This window comes from Wasmannia auropunctata, unplaced genomic scaffold (assembly GCF_000956235.1).
Source record: "Wasmannia auropunctata unplaced genomic scaffold, wasmannia.A_1.0 LD334196.1, whole genome shotgun sequence".
NCBI classification, from domain to species: domain Eukaryota; kingdom Metazoa; phylum Arthropoda; class Insecta; order Hymenoptera; family Formicidae; genus Wasmannia; species Wasmannia auropunctata.
The window spans coordinates 425925-446542 of NW_012028694.1; the positions used below are offsets into that span (position 1 = coordinate 425925).

The 20618-nt window shown below is 39.6% G+C and overlaps 4 protein-coding genes and 1 long non-coding RNA gene across 10 annotated transcripts in view; 2 read left to right on the plus strand and 3 right to left on the minus strand.

Annotated features, from left to right (window-relative positions):
• Positions 1 to 588: 588 nt before the first annotated feature.
• Positions 589 to 4124, plus strand: LOC105459348 (protein msta). Of its 5 annotated transcripts, none has more exons than XM_011705292.1 (8): positions 589 to 968; positions 1030 to 1630; positions 1995 to 2369; positions 2436 to 2570; positions 2842 to 3028; positions 3145 to 3240; positions 3440 to 3534; positions 3599 to 4124. In XM_011705292.1, exons 2-8 carry the CDS (start codon positions 1151 to 1153, stop codon positions 3683 to 3685), a joined length of 1455 nt encoding a protein of 484 aa, XP_011703594.1. In that variant the 5' UTR covers positions 589 to 968; positions 1030 to 1150; the 3' UTR covers positions 3686 to 4124. The 5 variants fall into 5 exon arrangements, with proteins under 5 accessions (XP_011703594.1, XP_011703595.1, XP_011703596.1 ...); XM_011705293.1 differs by having other exon boundaries at positions 1035 to 1630; XM_011705294.1 differs by having other exon boundaries at positions 1088 to 1630.
• On the minus strand, positions 2918 to 3560 carry LOC105459346. 2 transcript variants are annotated; one of them, XR_975672.1, is made up of 3 exons: positions 3468 to 3560; positions 3088 to 3228; positions 2918 to 3010 (listed from the first exon to the last, which is right to left on the minus strand). It is a non-coding gene; the product is annotated as an uncharacterized LOC105459346 (long non-coding RNA). The 2 variants fall into 2 exon arrangements; XR_975671.1 differs by lacking the exon at positions 2918 to 3010 and having other exon boundaries at positions 3068 to 3228.
• LOC105459345 (zinc finger CCCH domain-containing protein 13-like) lies at positions 3817 to 10705 on the minus strand. The gene is made up of 10 exons (XM_011705291.1): positions 10150 to 10705; positions 9554 to 9629; positions 8999 to 9399; positions 6603 to 8798; positions 6150 to 6458; positions 5687 to 6032; positions 5019 to 5185; positions 4519 to 4802; positions 4325 to 4442; positions 3817 to 4194 (listed from the first exon to the last, which is right to left on the minus strand). The coding sequence occupies exons 1-10, from the start codon at positions 10359 to 10361 to the stop codon at positions 4086 to 4088; spliced, it is 4218 nt and encodes a 1405-aa protein (XP_011703593.1). The 5' UTR covers positions 10362 to 10705; the 3' UTR covers positions 3817 to 4085.
• A 1097-nt stretch (positions 10706 to 11802) lies between these two features.
• Positions 11803 to 17036, minus strand: LOC105459349 (protein CREBRF homolog). The gene is made up of 5 exons (XM_011705298.1): positions 15492 to 17036; positions 14910 to 15320; positions 14263 to 14757; positions 14058 to 14180; positions 11803 to 13893 (listed from the first exon to the last, which is right to left on the minus strand). Exons 1-5 carry the CDS (start codon positions 16108 to 16110, stop codon positions 13799 to 13801), a joined length of 1743 nt encoding a protein of 580 aa, XP_011703600.1. The 5' UTR covers positions 16111 to 17036; the 3' UTR covers positions 11803 to 13798.
• Positions 17037 to 17644: 608 nt separating this feature from the next.
• Positions 17645 to 20618, plus strand: part of LOC105459350 (tudor domain-containing protein 1-like) — a 9145-nt gene continuing 6171 nt past the window's right edge. Inside the window, 4 exon segments of the mRNA XM_011705299.1 lie at positions 17645 to 17761; positions 19416 to 19558; positions 19886 to 19940; positions 20130 to 20404. Of these exon segments, the coding sequence (XP_011703601.1) occupies positions 19515 to 19558; positions 19886 to 19940; positions 20130 to 20404 (374 nt within the window). The 5' untranslated portion in view covers positions 17645 to 17761; positions 19416 to 19514.

The window sequence follows — 20618 nt, forward strand, 5'->3', positions numbered from 1 at the left end:
GAGAGACTTTTTAGTCAGGCGAGCAAGTCGGGAAACCGATCAATATTACGCGTTTACAGAGTAAATCGATATGTTTGCGACCATGGTGCAAGGCCGTGACGGTATTGTTACATCGCGTTGAACGAACTTTATGGAAAACTTTGATGCAAAAATAGATGCAGATATATATATATATATATATACATGAGCTATTTAAATATACAAATGAGCTATTTAAATATACGAGTAAACAATTTGTGTAAAAATCCATAATTAGGAGAAAGCGGAGGATATTGTTAATTTTATATATATATATATATATATATATATATATATATAAAATTAACATTATATATATATATATATATATATATATAAAATTAACAATATCCTCCGCTTTCTCCTAATTATGGATTTTCACACAAATTGTTTACTCGTATATTTAAATAGCTCATTTGCAACCTGTTGACGTTTCTCGAAATGCGTAAGCAGATAGGCAAGTTGGCTGCTTTTCGGTATCGATGTGACGCCGCATTATAATTCTATTTTAAGTTAAGATTTATAACGAGCGCACGCTACTCGTAAAACAGTGCCACTCGCGTGCCTCCAATATTAGCGCGCCTCTCGACTTCGTAATATATTAATCCCAGTTCTAATTATATAATTAATTCGTAAGACGATCCATATACTGTTACGAATGCCAAAACTCTCTGATACTTCTAGCACCAGTGTGCGGTATGTCACGTCTGATAAAGGACGCATATAAATATCCCCGTGTGGCGATGATACTTCGACGTTGCAATCTGGCGTCAAGTTATATTTTTCGTGAGCATCAACCTTTCTCAAGTTCGTCAAATCTGGAAATTTCCTGGTCAATTAAAAAAATTCTAAGACAAATCTATGGATAACTTTTTATATTTGTAACGATTGGAAACTGAAACTTAGCACAAGTTATGTCAGTTTGAGGGAGAACCTCTGCTTTAAACAATGTAAGATCCGCTCAAAATCTATTTGCTATTTGTGCCAGTCAATAAAACAAGATTTTTCTAGCTTAGTTATACGAAACTGGCTCGGTGCCGTGAACTGATACGTTTCGTCCGTATAAAAGATCGAAGCGTCGAGGGGAAGGATCGAGAGGAAAACTTATACGCAAAGCACGTCTGTGGTCCAGATGGAACCGCGCGAGACAGAAGAGTTACTCAAGACTCATCTGCGAGAGAATAATCTCTTGCAAGATGAGCCCAGGTCATGGATCGTCGATCGTTCTCCTCTCGGAGGTCGCGGCGTATTTGCCACGCGAGACATACGAGCCGGCGAGCTGATCTTCACAGACGTCCCGTTGTTAATAGGACCGCGATGCCACAAAAAGTACTTGCCAATGTGTGTTGTTTGTTACAAGAGCGATTGCGCTCTGTTCCCCTGCGATCACGGCTGCGGTTTGCCGATCTGTTCTGCAGAATGCGAGAATTCCGCAGTGCATGTCCAAGGGGAATGCAAATTTCTGAGAGGATGGGCACCAACCTGCGGCTCTACCTGGTCCAAGGACCTGCTACTCGCAGTGGTGCCGATACGTGGTCTCACATTGTCGAAAGAGCAACGTAAACTCTTGTACGCTTTTGAGTGCCATGCTAATCTTACTCGCAATTACGAGGTATGTTTTTTTTCCAAGACATCCTATAATAGATCCTATATAGATTCCATTTGTGCAGTAAATATTTCTGTAGCTTTATAGAAAATGCATAATATTAGCTAAAATTTCATAAATAATATTGTTTTATATTTTCTTTCTTTCTTGAATCTATCTTCATACGTTCATCTATTATTGTAAATCCTGATTAAGAAATATGATTTATATAGTTCTAAGCAACACTAAATGATTTTGCTTAGTCTATTGTGTTTTCCTAATAATTTTTTCATGTAATATTATTTCATGTAATATCTGTAAAAAAATATCACGCGTATAATATACAAAATGGAACTTCTTATAACGTGTTCATCAATAACTTATACCAAAGATCGACTTGCTCAAGAGAAACGTGGCCAATCTTCCCAACGAGGAGGAAATGGAGCTCATGAGACGCACTTGCGGCGTTTTCAATACAAATTCATTCGAAGTTGTGGTTGTACCTTCGCGGGACGAGGACCGCACCACGAGTTTACGTGGTCTTTATCCAATGGGCGCATTGCAGAATCATTGCTGCGTGCCGAATACCAGACATCACTTTGACGACCAGCAACGGCTGCACGTGAGCGCCGCGCTGCCCATCGCCGCTGGCGAGGAGATTACTATGACTTACACCGATCTGCTGTGGGACACATCGAGCAGAAGGCAGTTCTTAAGAGTCACCAAACGTTTCTCTTGCAATTGCAACAGATGCTCCGATCCTCTGGTACGTCAGCACTACGACAGTCTTTCGCAGTTCACGACACATTCGAGACATTTTTATTTCTCTTAGGAATTCGGTTCTCAGCTCGGTGCGCTTCTCTGCGCAAAGGACGATTGTTCGGGATATTTGCTACCTCGTAATCCTCTCAATCGTGAGTCATCCTGGATTTGCGACAAGTGCCAGACCAGCATAAATCACAGACAGGTATTATCTAAAAGCTGAAATATAACGCTATATTTTTATATGTCGGAAAAATAAATAAATCTTTAACGACTTTTCCTACAGAGAATAAATGTTTTTATGTGATTATTGATTTCCAGGGAATAATTTATTGATACATATTGATAAGGTGTTCGCACATTTGCATTTGCATGATCATATATCTATATGATTAAAATTGAAATATCTCTACAATACCATCAATACCGTCTATCTTGATTTCTTCTGTGAATGTAAGTTTCACATCTGTTTACAGATCGAATGTATTCATTCAGGATTGAACACATTTGTATCCGACGCTATGTACAAAAGTCCGCGAGAAATTCTAAGATTTATAGAAACAGTATTATCGAGATTGGTACCCGCCACTAATTACATTACGTTGGATGTCAAGTATCGTATAATCTCCTATTTTGGCAGAGACCCTGATCTCAAATGGGAAGGTAAGATGTGTATATTATATTTTTCATAAATATTACTGTGAATATTATAAGTCTTTTACCTTTATATTGCACAATAATGTGTATGCTATAATGAAATGTAATTCGTATTACTACAGATCTCACAGATGCAGAACTTAGAATTAAAAAGTTATATTGTGACAATATACTTTCTGCTTTAGATATTTTGGGTTCTGGAGATTCTATTAAAAAAGGTATTGTAATATGATACAGGCATTGCTTCTTTTCTATGTATATTAGGATCTCTATATGTAATATATTAACTAATTTATGTCAAAATAAGATTTCAGGAAATCTTAGCACATATTATATAATTCTTGAAAATAGAATATTATTTTATAAGTAAAATAAAAAAATTAACATTTTTAAAAATGTATTTCTAATATATTCTAGGTCTTGTTTTATACGAGTTGTATCGTACAAATCTTGAATTGTTTAAACGTCAGATTTCCGATGACAACGACGGACAGACACATCCGTACACAAAAGTACGACGAATAATTTATGTTTACTATATATCCTAATTATCATTTTAAATCTTGTTTCTTTTAGAACGATGATACTGAACGATTATTACGAAAGGCAATGAATATATTACAAAACGATGTTGGCGCAGCCTGTGTTCGCAAAAGCGACTAATGCAATCGACTGTTTTGACACCAAATCAACTGTTCGTATATACAGAGTGAGACGAAATAGGTAGCATGATTGGCAAGAGTGATACTTTGCAGCGGAATAAAATATACAATTTTTAAAAATATAAATCTTCATTTTTAAATATAACTCTTATTTCAAAAACATGATTTTGAAAGTTAATAGCTTCTTATATATTCTTCAATTTTGTGTTTTCAAATTTATCTCGATATAGTGGCTATTAATACATAATGTACATACATTCCATTTAATAAAATAATTTAAATTATTGTAGAAACTTTTGCTTGTACCATACATCCCATTCTGTATGTATAATAAACTTTATGTAGAATACAAAAAAAACATGTAACCATTCATAACGTTATGTACAAATCTAATTACTTTTTCATGTTACTTGCTGTAATAAACATTTCGCTTCTTCGTATAAGGCAGTACTGGGCTTCAGCGTTTCCCAATCATAGTCCACATCTTCATCGTAACTTGCATTATTGTTTCTGCAATAAAATTTTTGATTATATTAATAATTACACGTTAAGTTTTATAATATAATTGATATTCATAACGCGATATATAATACAAATTTTGCAATTTGCTCTTAAACATAAGCATAATTTAAAACCTTACCTATACAAAGTATCATCTATAGCATGCACCGCGCCATTACCTAAATCTTGAAGCAACCGATTCCGCGCGAGCGCTGTGTGCATTAGCGCAATATCATTCAACAAAAATTCTTTATGATCTGTAAGAGAAAAAAATTAAAAATTGTTTGCACAGATATTTATGTCTGATTTTAATGAAACCACACTGAAACTCACCGTTCTTCTCATACTTTTTTAGCAACTTTTTCACAAAATCTTCACCCGCATACTTCTTAGATATACCGATTCTATAGAAAATAGCTTTACACTGCCATCGATTCTCTGCAGAGTCTTGATTGGACGGGGCAATTCTCCTCGCTTGAGTTTCTTTCACGAGAGATTCCCAATCGACTCCTAAGGCATCACCTAATCCTTTCCCGCTCGTTTTGATGTCCTCCTCTAGCTCGCCATCAGAAATTTCTTCGAAGTCCATAGTTTCCATGTTGTCGTCTTCCATATTTCTAATATAACAGAGAGAGCCATATATGAAATGAACGTAATAGTTTAGATTTTTCGCATAAATAAAACAATCTGAAGCAAACGCATTTAAATTTTTCAAAAAGATACGATATTTTTCTCTCATACAACAAATTACTAACTTAATATTAAATAATTTTTTTTAATAGAAACACTTTATCTTTTTTTGTGATTAACATTTTATAATCTGTATATCTTACTTCAGTGATACTGTATCGGCAGTATCCTTAGATTTTGAACTAAAAATAGTTTCTTCCGCAGGTTCTTTCGGAGATAACTGAGCTGGCTCTTGTACAGTTGACTGCGTATCGCGATGCGCAGCATCTGCTGCTTTCTTATTCGTCCGTGTTTTATTAGTTTCCATATCCTGTTGAAAAATTATAAAAATGTGAGCTTCAAATTTCGAAATCCTATCTTAAAATTGTCGCGTTACCTGCGTTGAAGCCTCTTTTCCCCAATGTTTAAAAATTCATATCTTCCAGAAAAATAAAGATATAGACTTCTTTCTGGGCTCATCATAAAGATAAATTATGTGGCTATTTTTTAAGAAATGTGATTTTATTTAAAAATGGCCGATTCAATATGGCCGATTAAAACGTCATTTTAATGAAAATTGTTAAAATTTGTTTAATTAAAATGTAATTTGGTATAAATGTTATTGAAAGATGTATGGAGTTTAATACGCACCGCGCAAAGCGTCGTTTTTGTTTTAAATTAATTTTTTATCAAAAGTTGTTAAAATTTGTTTAATTAAAATGTAAATTGGTATAAATGTTATTGGAAGATATATGGGATTCAATACGCAGCGCGCGCGCCTGTTATGTACTAGTAAAACAAAAAAAGAAACAAAAATGTAGGATATATTTACCGTGGTATCTTCTTCCATATTCAATATATCATCAGGATCATCGCTAATATCACTCAAGTCGCTCTCGGTATGAAGGGTCTGCAAGGACTCATCAGCGATGGGACGTTTTGGTTCTACCACAATGGGTTCCTTGATTTCGGATTTATCCTTTGGCTGATGTTGATTCTTCTTTTGAAAATTATCCGTGGATTTTTCTCTAGTAGTGCACAATCTACCTTCAGCTAGTTCCATCAGCTTCTTGTTGATAGGTTCTTCTTTCATGCTGCCGTAAATAGCTGCTTGCTTAGCAGCAGGATGAATCGTCGGCTCTTCTCTTGCTTCCGGCGCATTGTACGATCGTCTCTTGCTGTAAGAATTAAAATTTCAATTAATATGCTTTAATTAATAGAACAGATATATATATATATATTTTTTAAATTATTTTCATAATCTATAAGACGATACACCCTCTCTGTATGTTTACCTATGTTGTGTAGATTCTCCGTGCTCCAAGTCCTTCGTGCGCTCGTTCCTATAATGCGATCGAACGTGAACATTCTGATTATCCCACTTCCGCGTCTCGTTGGATTTCCACTCGTTTACAGGATTTTCATATCGAGAATTCCACTCGTCGTCATGTATCTCCGAACGAGGAAGACTGTCTCTGCCTTCCCATAATGTTCTAGTGCGCCATTCCCTCTCCTCCCATTCTACCGTTTGATAACCACGGTCTCGACCGTGCTCCACGTCACGGTGATGTCCTTCCCAATTATCGTTAGAAACAGTTTCATCTCTGAAATAGAAAATTTACATGAATAATAATATGAAAAAGATGAAGGATTGAAGAGGAAAAACATAGAAAAGTAATTCAATATCTTCTCGATCTAATTTATATTCAAAACGCAAAAGAGAATATTTTTTCAATTCATAACATTACCTAATACTGGATCCACCACTTCTCAACTTATCACCAGGATACAAAGGATGTCGATGATGATGGTGATGATGACGATGATCGTCGAAGGATGCTCGCTCTGTAGTCTGGATGACGTATCTCGACTCTCTGGGTCTCTCGTCGCGAGCGACGCGTCTCTCCTCAAAGGGACTGTCGTATCGTCTGCCCTCGATAGTCTTTCTCCTGTCATCCTCGTGGATGTGAGCGTGATCCCGATACTCGACGTGCGGAGCCGATTCCTCCGAATGCTCTTCCCAGTGCTCCGGCATTCTGCCGTAGTTCCTACCAAAGTTCCTGTCCACCTCTATGGCGCGTCGCGGGCTGTTCGTGTCCCGACGATCCACTATTCGGTCGATCTTGCTCGGAACGCGACTCGATTCGATTCGCGCCTGGTCCTTTCTGCCGCTGTGCTCCGACGTGTGAGCCCGTTCGTATCTCACGCCGAACCTTCTGTGCCGGTCCCTGTCGTAGTGTCCGTCCATATCCATAAGATGATCGCGAGATGATGAGAGAGCGGGTGTCACAGCTTGCACTACCGACGAGGAGGACGAGGCCGAAGGCACGGGCGGCAATGTCGCCGCTGACTGAATGCTCGACGACGTCGCGACGTGTCCGCTTTTCTCGTGCAAGGATGCACGATCCAGAGACGTTTCCCGAAAACGATCCATGCGATCCCGAGGCGAATTGACGGTCGACTTGCTGCGGCTCGACGACACATCCTTCTCGACAACGCCACTTCTCTCGTACCTCCCGTCCAGACGTGACTGCGCGGAGCCTCGTTCCCGCTCGGTGAGAGCCTTCGTTTCGGATCGTTCGCGTTCCCGTTCGCTCCTGCTTCGCTCGCGAGTGCCGCCGCTCTTTTCAAACGGCACATCCTTGCCCAGGGGTCGTTCTTTGATTCTACCGCTGTAACGCGAACCCTTGTCCGCCGATAGGCTCAACGCCGCGGGCGAAATTACCGCGGGCACGTCCCTTTCTCGTGACTTCATAGACTTCTCCCTTTCTCGATCCCGGTCGCGATCCCGCTCTCGTATCTCTCGGTCTCTCTCCCGCTCGCGATCCCGCTCCCGTTCTCGCTCGCGATCCCTATCCCTCTCTCTATCGCGTTCGCGTTCTCTCTCGCGATCTCGATCCCGATCACGATCTCGTTCGCGCTGCCTCTCGTTGCGACAGCGCTCCTGAGATTCGTCCTTATCCTTGTCGCGCTGAGGCTCTTGGCGTTGATCACGAGTCAATCTTGGGCGCGTCTCGTCTCTCGTCTCTTTCTCACGTTGACGTTCGCGACTTTTCTGTCGCGCTTTGTCGCCGCCATAGGTCTTGTCATCAAAATTATCCTTGCTCGTGTTGCTCCTTCGATAGCTGTCGTCTTGATTCGAGGTGATCGTTTGTTTTCCTTTGCCGGTAGACGTCTGCTCGTTTTTTCTCGCGTCATCCCGTTCTTTGCTTTTATCCCTCTTGTGCGAGTCGCGATCTTTCTTCTCTGCGTCCCTCATGCGATTCGACGAGTTGCCTTGTTTCTCAGGATTCTTCGCCGGCGTGAGATCGCGCCTTGTCCTCGACGGCGTCCGACTGCGTTGTATTTTCGACGACGCGTTCTCCTTAATGTGCTGGTACTTGGACGAGCGTTCCGATGACGATGGCGGCGGCGGCGGCGGCGTACGCGAACGCACGTCCTTGTCCTTGCATTTAGATCTCAACCGATCGTCCGATTTGGTTTTCTCGTCGATAGCACGGTTCTTTTCTTTCTCCTGTTGCTCCTTGATCTTATCAAATGACTTGCACTTGACAGCGTCCTTGGGCAGACACTCATCCATATCACGCACCTTCTTGTAATGCCTACCGTCCTCCTTGCTGTCCACTTCCCGATTACTCTTTACTGCTTTCGGCGATTCACTCCTGTTTCTTTCCCGGATCTTGCTGGACGACGGCGCGTGATGCGCTACAGAAACCTGCGAGCCCAACGTTGCGGCTGTCGCAGACGTAACTCCGCTCGTAGATCCCTGCTGTATCGTGGGTGATCTAGCGCGCAATGAGCTAGAATGTTTCCTGGATACAGTCGACGTACCATACTTCTTGACCGATCTCGTGGTAAGATCCTTCTTCGTGGAATTGTCGAGTTTGCGTTTTTTCTTGTTGACGGCTTTGTCGTTTCTCGTTCCTAGTCTCTTGAGCTTCAATCTGTAAGATCCATTCATAGCAATTCGATTTAAAAAATATAAACAATATAAACACAATAACAAGCAATATAATAATTCTCTAGTAATGAAATAATATATTACTTTTTCTAAATGTTGTAAATTAAAATTACATGATGTCTGCTTTGTTTATAAATACTCGCGATTACATATTTATGTTTTGTATATTAAATAAGTGCTTACTTTCTCTTTCTTTCTTTGTCCTCGCTATAGTCGGCGGAAATACTATGGTGTCTCTTGGTCTTGATCTTTTTGATTTTCTTGTGTGAGTCCGACGTCGATGTGGAAGACGAGTCTTCGCTGCTGGAGCTGCTGCTACTGCTAGACGTGCTGGATGTGCGTGAACTAGAGGATGAGCTCATCGCTTTTTTCTTCTGCCTTACTTTATCCTTGCCATGTACCTCTTTGTCCTTCTTCATTTGTAATTCCAGTTCCCGTTGTAACAATTGCCGCCGTCTCTCCAATACCTTCTCGTCCTCGTACTCGAGATCTGTCTGATTCCACTCTTCTATGTTTAAGTCCGGGCTGTGCGACGCCTTCTTCACGATCTTCGATGTGAGCCGTTTAAAAGGATCCTCAATGAGCTGCAATTACCGAGAGGATCAAACAAAAATCCTTAACTTAAATTTACAGTTAATCATTTACAATTACTAACTCTCATTAATTATGCTGCAATTCAGGAAATAGATATGTATATCAAATAAAATTATTAAACAGAAGAATATGACATGTGCTTACCCCGGATGTGCCTGCGATCGCATTATCTTTCTTAGCACGCTTGGATGGGCTTATCAATGTGTGTGTGTTTGCGTATCTAATTAACAAACAAGAGAACTTGCATTAGCTTAACCAGCAGTGTGCTTTAATCAAGAATAGAAATTTAAATCAAATTTTATAAGATACTAGTCCTCGAATTGAATTTTACGTAAGTATTTATAAAATAAACGATCCTGATAAATCTAAACACTTGTCCGAAATATTGGAGCAAGGCTGCGTTCGGTTTGGCGCTTACAGCGCTTGTGAACATCATTTGTCTTTTAACATTTGAACAAGCAACAAAGATGAAATGTTGCTGTAAGCGCCAAAACAAACACAGCCCAAGTCTAAAGCTACAACGGAGCTTATTTTACTCGTATCACTTGGGCCACGATAATAAATTATAAAATAATTAGCCGTACGCTCCAAAAATTTGTCTTTACATTGTCTCCGTGTTGCAATGCGAAAATTAATTGTTTTTTTATGTGTAAAATCTTCATTCAACGATCGATCAGTCGAGCACAAACTACTGTGCACCATCGGCGAGGAGTTGTGACAAATGAAAATTGGCGACTCACTTGCAACTCTTTCCGTAGGAACAACTGCCGTTGAGGGCCCAATTTCTGCAATAATCCGATGTATTCTGAGCGGCGGCGGCGGCGGCGGCAGCGGCGGCAGCGGCGATCGCTGGTTTGGTGCCCAACCTCTCAAACACACTCGGCCGTCGTGAGGAGTCTGTATTACATTTCGTAGGGTCAGCCGTTATCTTCCTTATGTTTGGTTTTGACATATTATCACCATAAAGCACTTGTATTCTCACAATGGAAGCGCATAACTGCGGGCGTGCAGGCGTTTACGTGCCGTGCGAAATCGTCATTGATCGTCATGCGACTCGGCGATCTTGGCGCGGAATACGTGCGAGAACGGGCATCTCTACGTTCTCTCGCGGGGGATATCACGCGCACCGTATAGGCTGTGTATATCCCCTTCCTCCAACACTTTGGGGTTCGTGCTCGTCAACGAGATCGAAGCCAGTCGGCCGAGACGAAACTCACGAAACCTCGCGCGGGGCTCGCGGTCTGAAATGTCGACAAGTGTAACATAACCTCAGTTTTCAGCCGGAAAAAGTCGATAATACAGAACGCCGTGATTATCGAGTCGGTCGAGGGATAATTGCAGAGTACAGACATTATCGATTGTTTTAACCGTCGATAAATATATATAGTATATATATATGTATGTATATATGAAAAATTAGTTCTCATTCTTTCATAAATAAGCATGCACACATATTTGTGACGCAATAATGTATGTATGTGTAAAATCAGTAAAATTACACTTCTTTTTCCAGTTATCGCTCGCATGAATAATCGTGGATATACTAATAATAGAAGTGCAGTTTTACATTAAAATCGAATAATTTGTCGTATACGTATAGACGATATATGTGCATATATTTAATAATAAATAGTAAAATAAATATATTACGATCAAATAACTGATCAGTTAAATTTTAATGTATATAGTCACGAAAACTAATCGATCTTTAGAAAATTTTTTTTCTGTGTATCCTCACACGCATACAAACACACGCATATAGACAAAACTTTATCTCGAAAGAGTCTAGGATACTCAAGTCTTAAAATAATCGATCTCATCCGAATATTCTCGTCATTCAATATTTTGTGAAAAATTTGTTTTAGAAGTGCAGTTAATTTTGAAACGTTTTACGCAATGTTGCAACATATTACTGATATGTTATTTCACGATTTATATGGATATTCACGTTACATGCCAATTGTTTTCGATTTTGATCAATTCGCAGAGATATACACACGAAGCGCGCGTGTAACATCCATGATATGGCGATGTTCGTATCGAAAAACGAACACGCGGAAATCGGATGACTTAACACCGAAGTCACGTCGAGTCATATCAATTAAATGAGAACGACCGATCGTACGATGGATGACTAATCGCGAGCAGTGCTGTATCACTCTCTTTCGTGAAATCTCGCAACTTTCATAACAAATATTCGTATACCTCATTTATTAAATTTAATTAATATCTCAAACTTTTTTCTTTCGCCCACCCCGTACGTATTAAATTTTATTAATTTTCCATTAATTACGTAGACATACATAATCTTGCTTCGAGATATATTATTATTTCAAACATAATATATATGTATATACTTGTTATCTTTAAATTGGTCGCAATAAAAAATTCGCTTGCCGTTCGCATGTGTTTTTTTATTAGAATAAAAATGATAATTCAATCATTACACATTCTGATCGGTTTATTCTTCGGGTCGTTTGCCGTACTCGATTAGCACGATTAACGCCAGGAATGCACTCGCACGCTAACTGCAATTTCATTACATTTTTACACTGACCCGCGCACGATGACGAAGGGTTTGTGCGCATTTGTCCTCGACGAAGACGCAGGCAACGAATGCGCGAGCGAGCGAGCGAGTGAACGAACGCAAGCATATCATCGTAAAAGTATCGGGGTCATCATCGAAAACAATAAAGTGACGCTTTTTTTCGCACACACGAATGCGCGTATTGCACACCATGAAAGAAGGATTCTTATTACACGCAACATTTTCCGTACGCTTGTGCGATTACGGTGATATCGAAGTGACGCGTCTCTCTCTCTCTCTCTCTCTCCCCCCCTCTCTCGTGCTTACACTGATATTACACATATTTAACTTTTTTGCCGACGTAAAATACACAGCGAATGAAACCTACGGTGGTACCCCCCGCATAACAATAAATTAGACTGCATAACGATTCGATAAAGATTATACAACATCTGTATTTATATATGTATATAATCGTATGACTATATATCCACACGTTTTTTTTTATTTCCTTTCAATATAATTACTATGATCTTTATAGCGCAACTTTACATACAAAAATCGATTAAAAAAATATTAGTACGAATATGGATTAACATCTTGCATATTTAAAATATATGTATGTGTATATTAGTGATTAGCAAAATATAATTATAATTCTAATCGCGGCGTACACAATGGCTCTAAACGATCGTCGAACAGAAGAGAGTGTAGGCGCTACACGCTACATCCGTCCTCTCTTCTAAAAACTCTAAAGCAATGATATTCCACCTCGCGCCACGATTACAATCTTTCCACATACATCATTATATTCATTATACTTTATGTTTTATATAATCCAAATATATATATGTACGTAGGTATAGCGTTTCGTTCTGAGGTAGATCGAGTCAGCAAACAGCAAACAACTATATAATTCAAAAGCTCGCTTCTAAGTGCATCTAAATGCACACTCTAGATCTTTTTACGATTAAAACTACATCGCGTCGTCTGGACATTAAAAAAGAAAAAAAAATCATCAATGTCAATTCTTACTATTGTTGCATCAGCCGCCATCAATAATTCCGAAACCTTGATCATCATTAGTAATTACGTAAGAATGGAATTAATTAGTACCTCTATTCGGAAAAAAGGAATTACCCAGATACATTTTGCATACAATCAGTATATAATTAAATTTAACATGTGTATATATATATATATATTTTTTTTATCGATCTGTGGCCAAAAGTTCTGCCGTTTGGTGCATATTCATTGCAATTTAAAGATTAAATTTAGAATCACAACGTGTGCAACGTTGATTGATAATGGACATTGATGATATCATCGCTCTCTTCTCTTTAATATGTTATAATTATTAAGTGACATTCGGCACTTTTTTCTTTGCACTTTCATCAGGATATATAACCGTTCTTTTTTTTAAACAAATGATACATTTGCAGCTAATTTGTAAAAAAAAAACATCCTTTGTTTGCATATAAATACAGTACTGAAACTATCATACGTGATGCATGAAAAATGTTATATACAGATTGACCAATATATACAACAGGCAAAAATGCAGATACTTTTGCAGAAAAAAAATTAACGATTTGAAGGTCTGGAAGCTAAACCAATATCATATGTCAAGGTTTCGTTTCTCATCTACATCAATAAACATTTTCTGAAGTAACATATGTAAGATATATGTTAATTATACGTTAACCAATAAGTTAACTGCAAGTCTGCTTTATGAAGCATTCGACAGCAACTTTAAAGATAAAAAGCAACATTACCCTATATATGTATAGACATAGCATATTTTTTTCCTAAAGATATATACACGCGTAGACATAAGATTTATAGGAAAACGATTCGCTATATTAAAAATTATCGATGCCACCGTCAGGAATACCGGCTCTGATATTATCCAACACTTTGTTCACAAATTCTGTTGAATGATTTGCTATTCGCATTTCTGCAATCAGATTGCACATTTTATTAGTAAATATTAAAATATAAGTATTTGTTAATATACGTTTTATCTATACGTATATCTCTGTGACGATTTTATATTTAAAGAATTACACACATTTGCAAAATGTAACACATGTGCAAAAAAATAACATTGATATTACTCACTGGTAGCTAACTTGCAACATTTCTCCATTTGTCGTGTAAGCTCTTCCTGAGTGTCAGGATTGGTTTCAGCCAATTTAGCAGCGAGCATATGTTTAATTTGTGATATACCATGTATAAGACGTCCTGGAAAAAAAGAATTATTCACCTCTTAATATGTTTAAGACAATACATTTTAACACATTCTTTATTTCGACGTTTACTCAACTGTGTTCTTGTTCAAGTCCATGTAGTTTTATCTTATTAGCTTCATGTTGAGCCTTCTTCTTTAAGCGGCACGCTCGTGAAGCTAGTTTATTTTTTTCTTTGCGCGTCTTCGGTCTCGCCGGAAAAGGTAATTCTGAAACAGGTGTCATATCATTTATAATACGATTTAATTTGTCCAGCTCTCGTCCGATGCTGTGGAGCTTGCGAGGATTAGGCGTAAGATCGTTCCCGTCGCCTTTCCGTGCCTTTCCGCTATGTTTAATTCCTCTAAGAGCACAATGAGGACTAAATACTGGATCAGTTGCTTCATTCAAGACATGCGGATCTTCCAGGCGCGCTCGCGCGATCAATCGCTGTCCTTTTGGTCCCTTTGCTTGAACGTTATATTGCCAGAAGAATCTTTCTTTCTTACTGTGTCTGATTTCCTTTCCTATTTCCGTTGCTCTTCCTAATGTTTTAATGTTACTCTGTTCCTCACCGTCGCTTCCACCTGTGTCTGATAGATAAACGATGATTTAGCTATCTACATTTTGACACTTTTTTTTAATGAATATTCAACAAAAATATAAGATGAATTTAGTAAATTTATTCTCGTTGTATAAAAGATCAAATAATAATCACGAATAAATCATATGACTACATAGATACCATCGTCGCTGCTGTAGTCATCATAGTGATCACTGTCATCATCACTGTCTTCATAACCTTCGTCATGGCTAAGAGGATCAACACAGAGTGGATCTGGGCTAAGGGCACCTCCAGTGCTCAAACTACTCGTCGATCCCGCCTCTACCAAGCTACCGGTACTCAAGAGATGTTGTCGTGGTTCTCTGTGGGCCCAGATTTGATCCAAATGTCCCATTGTCTGCGTTGGCGCAGACATAGACAGTCTCGAAACTTTAGATTTACCGCCTATCGTTGAGATATTATCCATTTGATTGGAAACTGGATTATTAAATGGATTTTCACCTCTTTTCATAAGTAGCTCGTGTAAAGTAGACGATCCAATGGGCCGAGTTACAGGATGAGGCGAAGTCGATGAGCTTGCTGTTGAACTACCTAAATGTATTACAATACCATTGTCATTCTTATCAATAAACAGTAAATAAAAAAAATCATATTTATGTAAATAAGCAACATAATACTATTATCTTAATTGCTTTTATTTATTAAAAATATTCTTGATTTATTATTACTATTAAACGATAAAACTCAACTGTTCAGACGTACCTGCGATGTTACTAGTGCCTGGACTAGGAAATGCAGTAGGACTAACGGCTTCCGCATTATCCCCAATGTTTGAATCTCTATTTAAATTAAAGCCACATGTATTTGTATATGTGGGACAACTACGGTGAGTTACTCCGGATTGGGGAAAACTACTAGGCGCAAATCCTATGCTACTACTAAACAGAGAGCCAGTCAACGGAGCGGTGTATTCCATTTTTATCGGCTGTACCCTTTCCTCGGGCAGCAATAAATCGTCGAAATTTAAATCGCCCAGCAGGGTATCGTCGTTGGCGTTCAACTCAGCCAGAGTCGGACCTTGAATAAGCTCAGCTTTGTCCACCTGGAATATATCGTCCTCATCCATCTTAAACGAGATGTCCATCTGATCCGGATCCATTTTGAAAGGATAATCCATTTGTTCGGCCCTCATATCCCATCCGGAGGAGACCGCCAGAGGGGACGGCGAGAACTGATCGTACGTTCCTCGCGTGGTGCCCCTGTGTCCTCCAGGTATCGGCACGGACGCCGATGCCGAATTCATTTCCTGAACAGGTTCCTGCTTTACTATACTATCCATCGTGCCAGTTAGCGAGAAGTCGCTGTACTTGGAGTCGTCCATCGGCTACTTGGAGTCCGTCGATGTGGAAACCGCGGTAAGGCGCGCGCGTTTCGAGCACGCTGCAGTTCTGGAAACTGAGATGCGCTCCTCTACACAAAGGAACACAAAACAGGAAAGTTTGTTGGACAAAACAAATCTCAAGCTCGATCTATTCGTCGTTCAACCTCGAATCTTCGAACGATGAATATATCGTAGACAAGTACAGACGAGTGAACGAGTATGCGAGCGACGACGGCGTTATTACGCGCGTTAAGCAGAATACGATAACGAAAGAGAAAAAGGAAACGCGCGGGGGCTTATCTCGCCTGGGCCCGAGCGAGTTGCACCGTACAGTTTTTGACTCGTCCGCGCTCACCTCGTTGTCGCTCAATCGATTTCGCGAAGCACACGGAGGAGGCCCCACGGCGAGGGATAGAACGGCCTCTCTGCCTCGCTAGTAAACAGAGCTGGTCTGCTCGGGGAGAGAACGGCGGCGCGATCAGGTCGGGAATCACATATTGGTCCACGCGCGCACGCAGCACGTACGCATAGCGCGTCTCTCGTCAGCGGGCATTTTCCGTGGTTGACAGCATCGCGGCGCGGCGAGGCCAGGCTTGGGTTTCACTTTTTCTTCCCCCCCGAGTCGTTGGAGTCGGACCCGACTCGCGCCTCGCGCGCCCACGACACGGGCTTCGCTTCGCGCGGAGAGGATTGCGCGAGGATCCTCCTCGATCGCGATCGAGCGCGCCTACGATCGCGCGAATCTTACTCGCCACAGACTTCTCGTCGCACGTGCGAACACTGCGAACGACTCGCGGAGAGAATCGCGCGCGGAAATCGGGCGAGAAATCGGTCGAAACGCGGAGGAGTGACGATGTGTGTCGTTTGTTATTGTTTTGCCACGAGACTGCGGGGGCCGCAGTGATCGGTGATGTTTGCATAAATAGAGGAACGGGTCACATGACACATCTCGCGAACGAACGTCGACCAGTCCGCGGCGCCGGCCAATCGCGCGCCGCCGTTTCCCTCCATGCCGCGCGCCCGCGTCAAGCATCTTCCTGCTCGTCGTTCTCCGACTTGGCGCAGAATTGTCATTCTATGTTATTTGCCCTGCGCACGCGGAAAAAGCCCCGCGACGACGTTTGAGCTCTCAAGGACGTCTCTCGAGCGTCGAACTCTCTCACCCAGTTTTTCCAGTTCGCGCGCGATCCGTCACACCAGATGTATTAATTTCCCTTTTTACACTCAATCGCGACATGCAAATGGACCTAAGTTTCTATTGATTCCCATGTCTTTTTTTCAGATGAATCATTTACATTTGTATTTTTGTTTACTTTTTTTTTGCATCGATTTTTTTAGCGATTTTTTCATCCGTAGACTCGATACAATTGCTTCGGGAACATCTTGATTAGTACATTGCGATTGATCGCAGCCACTCACACTTCTTTCACTGGACCGACCAATCACGCGTGCTTCTCATTGGTCTCTTTAGTTAGTAGTTCAATCTCCACTTTCCAGAGGCGCTGAAATCAGCTCAATCTCCGGCAGCTAAATCGTGGGCATGACCGTTCTTAGAATCCTTTCTGGTGGGAACAACGATAGATATTGGATGACGAGCGGCTAGTTCAGTTTTCCGTTGAAGAGGCGAAGAGCAGTGCAAACGCAGCGAAAGGTACTTTTCACGAACATTTCATCGTGTCCGGTGTCGGACGATTCGGACTCATTTGGGGTTTGAAACGTTTGGTTACCATTAATCAAACATTTACGGGGTAAGGACGTTTCAAGTCATAGTACAGTAGTGAGTAGTTCTCGTGATCGCGAGGTTTAACATCGGGGAAAAGGTGAAGGAAAAAACATTCAGTTAAATAGACGGTCGATTGTTTTAGGCCAATTTAGGCTGTTCTTTTTCCTAGATTCAACGGCAGAGTAAATATATTTGGTACAATTACGTGACAAAATTAAAGGGATTATCAATCTCCGATGAGAAACCTGGCTGGTTGTAACGCTGGTATTCATAATCCGATTTTGTTTAAGATTGAGTACGATCTCAGGACGATTTACGATCATTGGATTCTTCCAGAAAGCATGAGGGCATGTGCAAAATGTGCGCACAAATATATTTAAACTGCATCTAAATTGTGTCTCGTCTCAAGAATCTTTGAGCATCTCATGCCCTTAATTTTGGACATGCTGCCTGGATTAAGATTCTCCATGATCAGACTTTAGATAGTCTCGAATACATAAGATCGGACTGTGAATATCACCCTTAAGATCTCCTTCAATCTCGTTGTCCATGATACACGAGCCCCCGCCATGTTCGGTGTGGAATGCGCGGGATTTCAGGGAAACGCTGAATCGCGAGAATTACGGCCAGTAGTTTTAGCATCTCCGGATCAAGCACTTGATTACATTTGCGAATTGTTAATTGCGAAACTAAAAGCTGCTCAACCCTAGCCTAATTTTTTTCAATTACAATTAAATGTAAGGTATTGCCTATTTAGAGTATATTTTGCATAAATTGTAATTTACAGAAAGCGACTGGACAAGGAAAACAAAATAATATACGATTAGTTTTAAGTTTTGCAATTTTCAATCGACCGATCGAAGGTAGTGAAATCGGCTCTTAAGCCAAAAAGATCTGAGAAAGTACTCGAAGAGCTTGACTGTTGAATTCATCAAACGCTAACATATACATTCAGCGCGAGACACAATATACTCTTTGATAAACTTGTTTATAAGAAGGTCACGCACGGCGCACGCACGCACGCGCACACACACAAAAGCGCTTCATCGATTATCTCATTTCGTTGTAATCGAAATATGGCGATTTCGTTTCAAGTGTAGAAAAGTGTTGAGGACGAACGATATTAAACAAACAAAAAAAGGGCTTGGGGTGAGCTCTCGGTGATTAGTTTTTTTTTCTTATTCTTATTTGATTAGTTTGTACATTTAGAGCTAGTAAAGTTTAGAGGAAGTAAAGAGGCAAGAGCCTATTGTATTGAAGAATCACTAAGCGCTTTCTAAGCTGTTTTTTCCTGCTAAACGTAGACATGTTTGTTTTGCCTTTCCGCTATCTCTTGGAGGGTTTCGATTCGTCCGTTCAAACCGTTCGCGTTTCTCACAGAGACACGATAGCATAAACGTGACCGGCTTTTTTTCTGTCCGTGTTTACATATTTCCGGCATTTCGTTACGTATAGCGTTTCAACGTGCTGCCGCGCTTACAGGTCAACAACAGTGTCCTTTGTTGTTTACCTGCCGGTTCATGCGTGATGCGATCACGTCCTCTGTACGCCGAATGATAAACGAAAGATCTTTTTTGCGCAGGACTCTTTAGTCTTCCGATACTACATCGTATAGGACGGAATTTTGATTCCTTTACGGAATCCCTTGATTCTCTTGCGAGCAATTTGCGTGATACGAGTAATGGCGCACTTTGCGAATATAAACGCCGAGCTGGATCATGACCGGTAAGAACGAAAAATAAATTTGCTTGAAATGGTACATTGCAGTCAAAAGAGACTTTTTTATCTTAAATATTTGCATAAATAAGCCCCCTCTCATCCCAACAAAAATTTGTATCTCCAATATATATCACACAATTCATTAATATACTTCTCAGGTTATAACAATAACCTGAGAAGTATATTAATGAATTGTGTGATATATATTGGAGATACAAATTTTTGTTTCATGGTAGAGCATATCGTAAAACTTTCATTGAACTATATATTCTCATGATAATTTACATAAATTTATACCTATGTGATTTCTTTTATATTTTATATTATTTATAGGATGGACGTGGAATATAGGATATATGTGAACAATTTGCCAGTAGAGTTAAATGAGGTATGATCTACTAATCTCTATAGTTGTTTAATTATTAAAACGTTTTGTAATTCTTGTTAATATTGACTTCTTACACAAATTACACATTATTGTAGTTACATTTTATAAATCAATATTATATATATCCACATTTAATGAAATTAGGGTATATTTTATTGTTTAATAACGTGAATCATGATATTCTTTAAGAACGCCATTAAAGACATTTTTGGTCAATATGGTGAAATAACGGGAATGTTCTATCTTCGTAATGGTGCAACATGGTGTTATATCACATATGGATCGTATCGTGAAGCTGAGCTTGCTATACGAGAGCTTAATAATAAGAAACCATTATATCTGAAAGTGACACTTGCAAAGGAAGAATCTTCTATGAAAGAGCAAAAATCAAAAGGAGTCAATTTTGAACAACCAAAGGTGATAAATGCTGCAGATTCATTGCCTATTCAGGATGATATAAAACAGTAAGCATCATTGACATTAATAATTACTGAAATGTTAAAATAATTATTTTAACAAAATTAAATATTTTAGCAAAATTAAATCAATATTTACACATGTTTTATTTACCTTGGTTTTCTTATATAAATGAATTATAAAGGTTTATATAAATTTCAAAGGAGATATTTAATATTTAAAGCTATTTAATATCTATGTATTAATACGTAATACATTTTT

Bases quoted from the DNA above. Each gene is read 5' to 3' on its own strand.
- LOC105459345 (XM_011705291.1), bottom strand. From the start codon at position 10,361: ATGTCAAAACCAAACATAAGGAAGATAACGGCTGACCCTACGAAATGT. The intron at 9,400-9,553 runs GTAAGCACATGT...CGGTAATTGCAG, and splicing joins CGATCGCAGGCACATCCGGG to CTCATTGAGGATCCTTTTAA. The intron at 4,195-4,324 runs GTAAGGTTTTAA...ATTTTATTGCAG, and splicing joins ATAGATGATACTTTGTATAG to AAACAATAATGCAAGTTACG.
- LOC105459348 (XM_011705292.1), top strand. From the start codon at position 1,151: ATGGAACCGCGCGAGACAGAAGAGTTACTCAAGACTCATCTGCGAGAG. The intron at 1,631-1,994 runs GTATGTTTTTTT...CTTATACCAAAG, and splicing joins ATCTTACTCGCAATTACGAG to ATCGACTTGCTCAAGAGAAA. The intron at 2,571-2,841 runs GTATTATCTAAA...ATCTGTTTACAG, and splicing joins CCAGCATAAATCACAGACAG to ATCGAATGTATTCATTCAGG.
- LOC105459349 (XM_011705298.1), bottom strand. From the start codon at position 16,110: ATGGACGACTCCAAGTACAGCGACTTCTCGCTAACTGGCACGATGGAT. The intron at 14,181-14,262 runs GTTGAGTAAACG...CTTTTTTTCCAG, and splicing joins TGGACTTGAACAAGAACACA to GACGTCTTATACATGGTATA. The intron at 13,894-14,057 runs GTGAGTAATATC...ATCTGATTGCAG, and splicing joins ATGTTGCAAGTTAGCTACCA to AAATGCGAATAGCAAATCAT.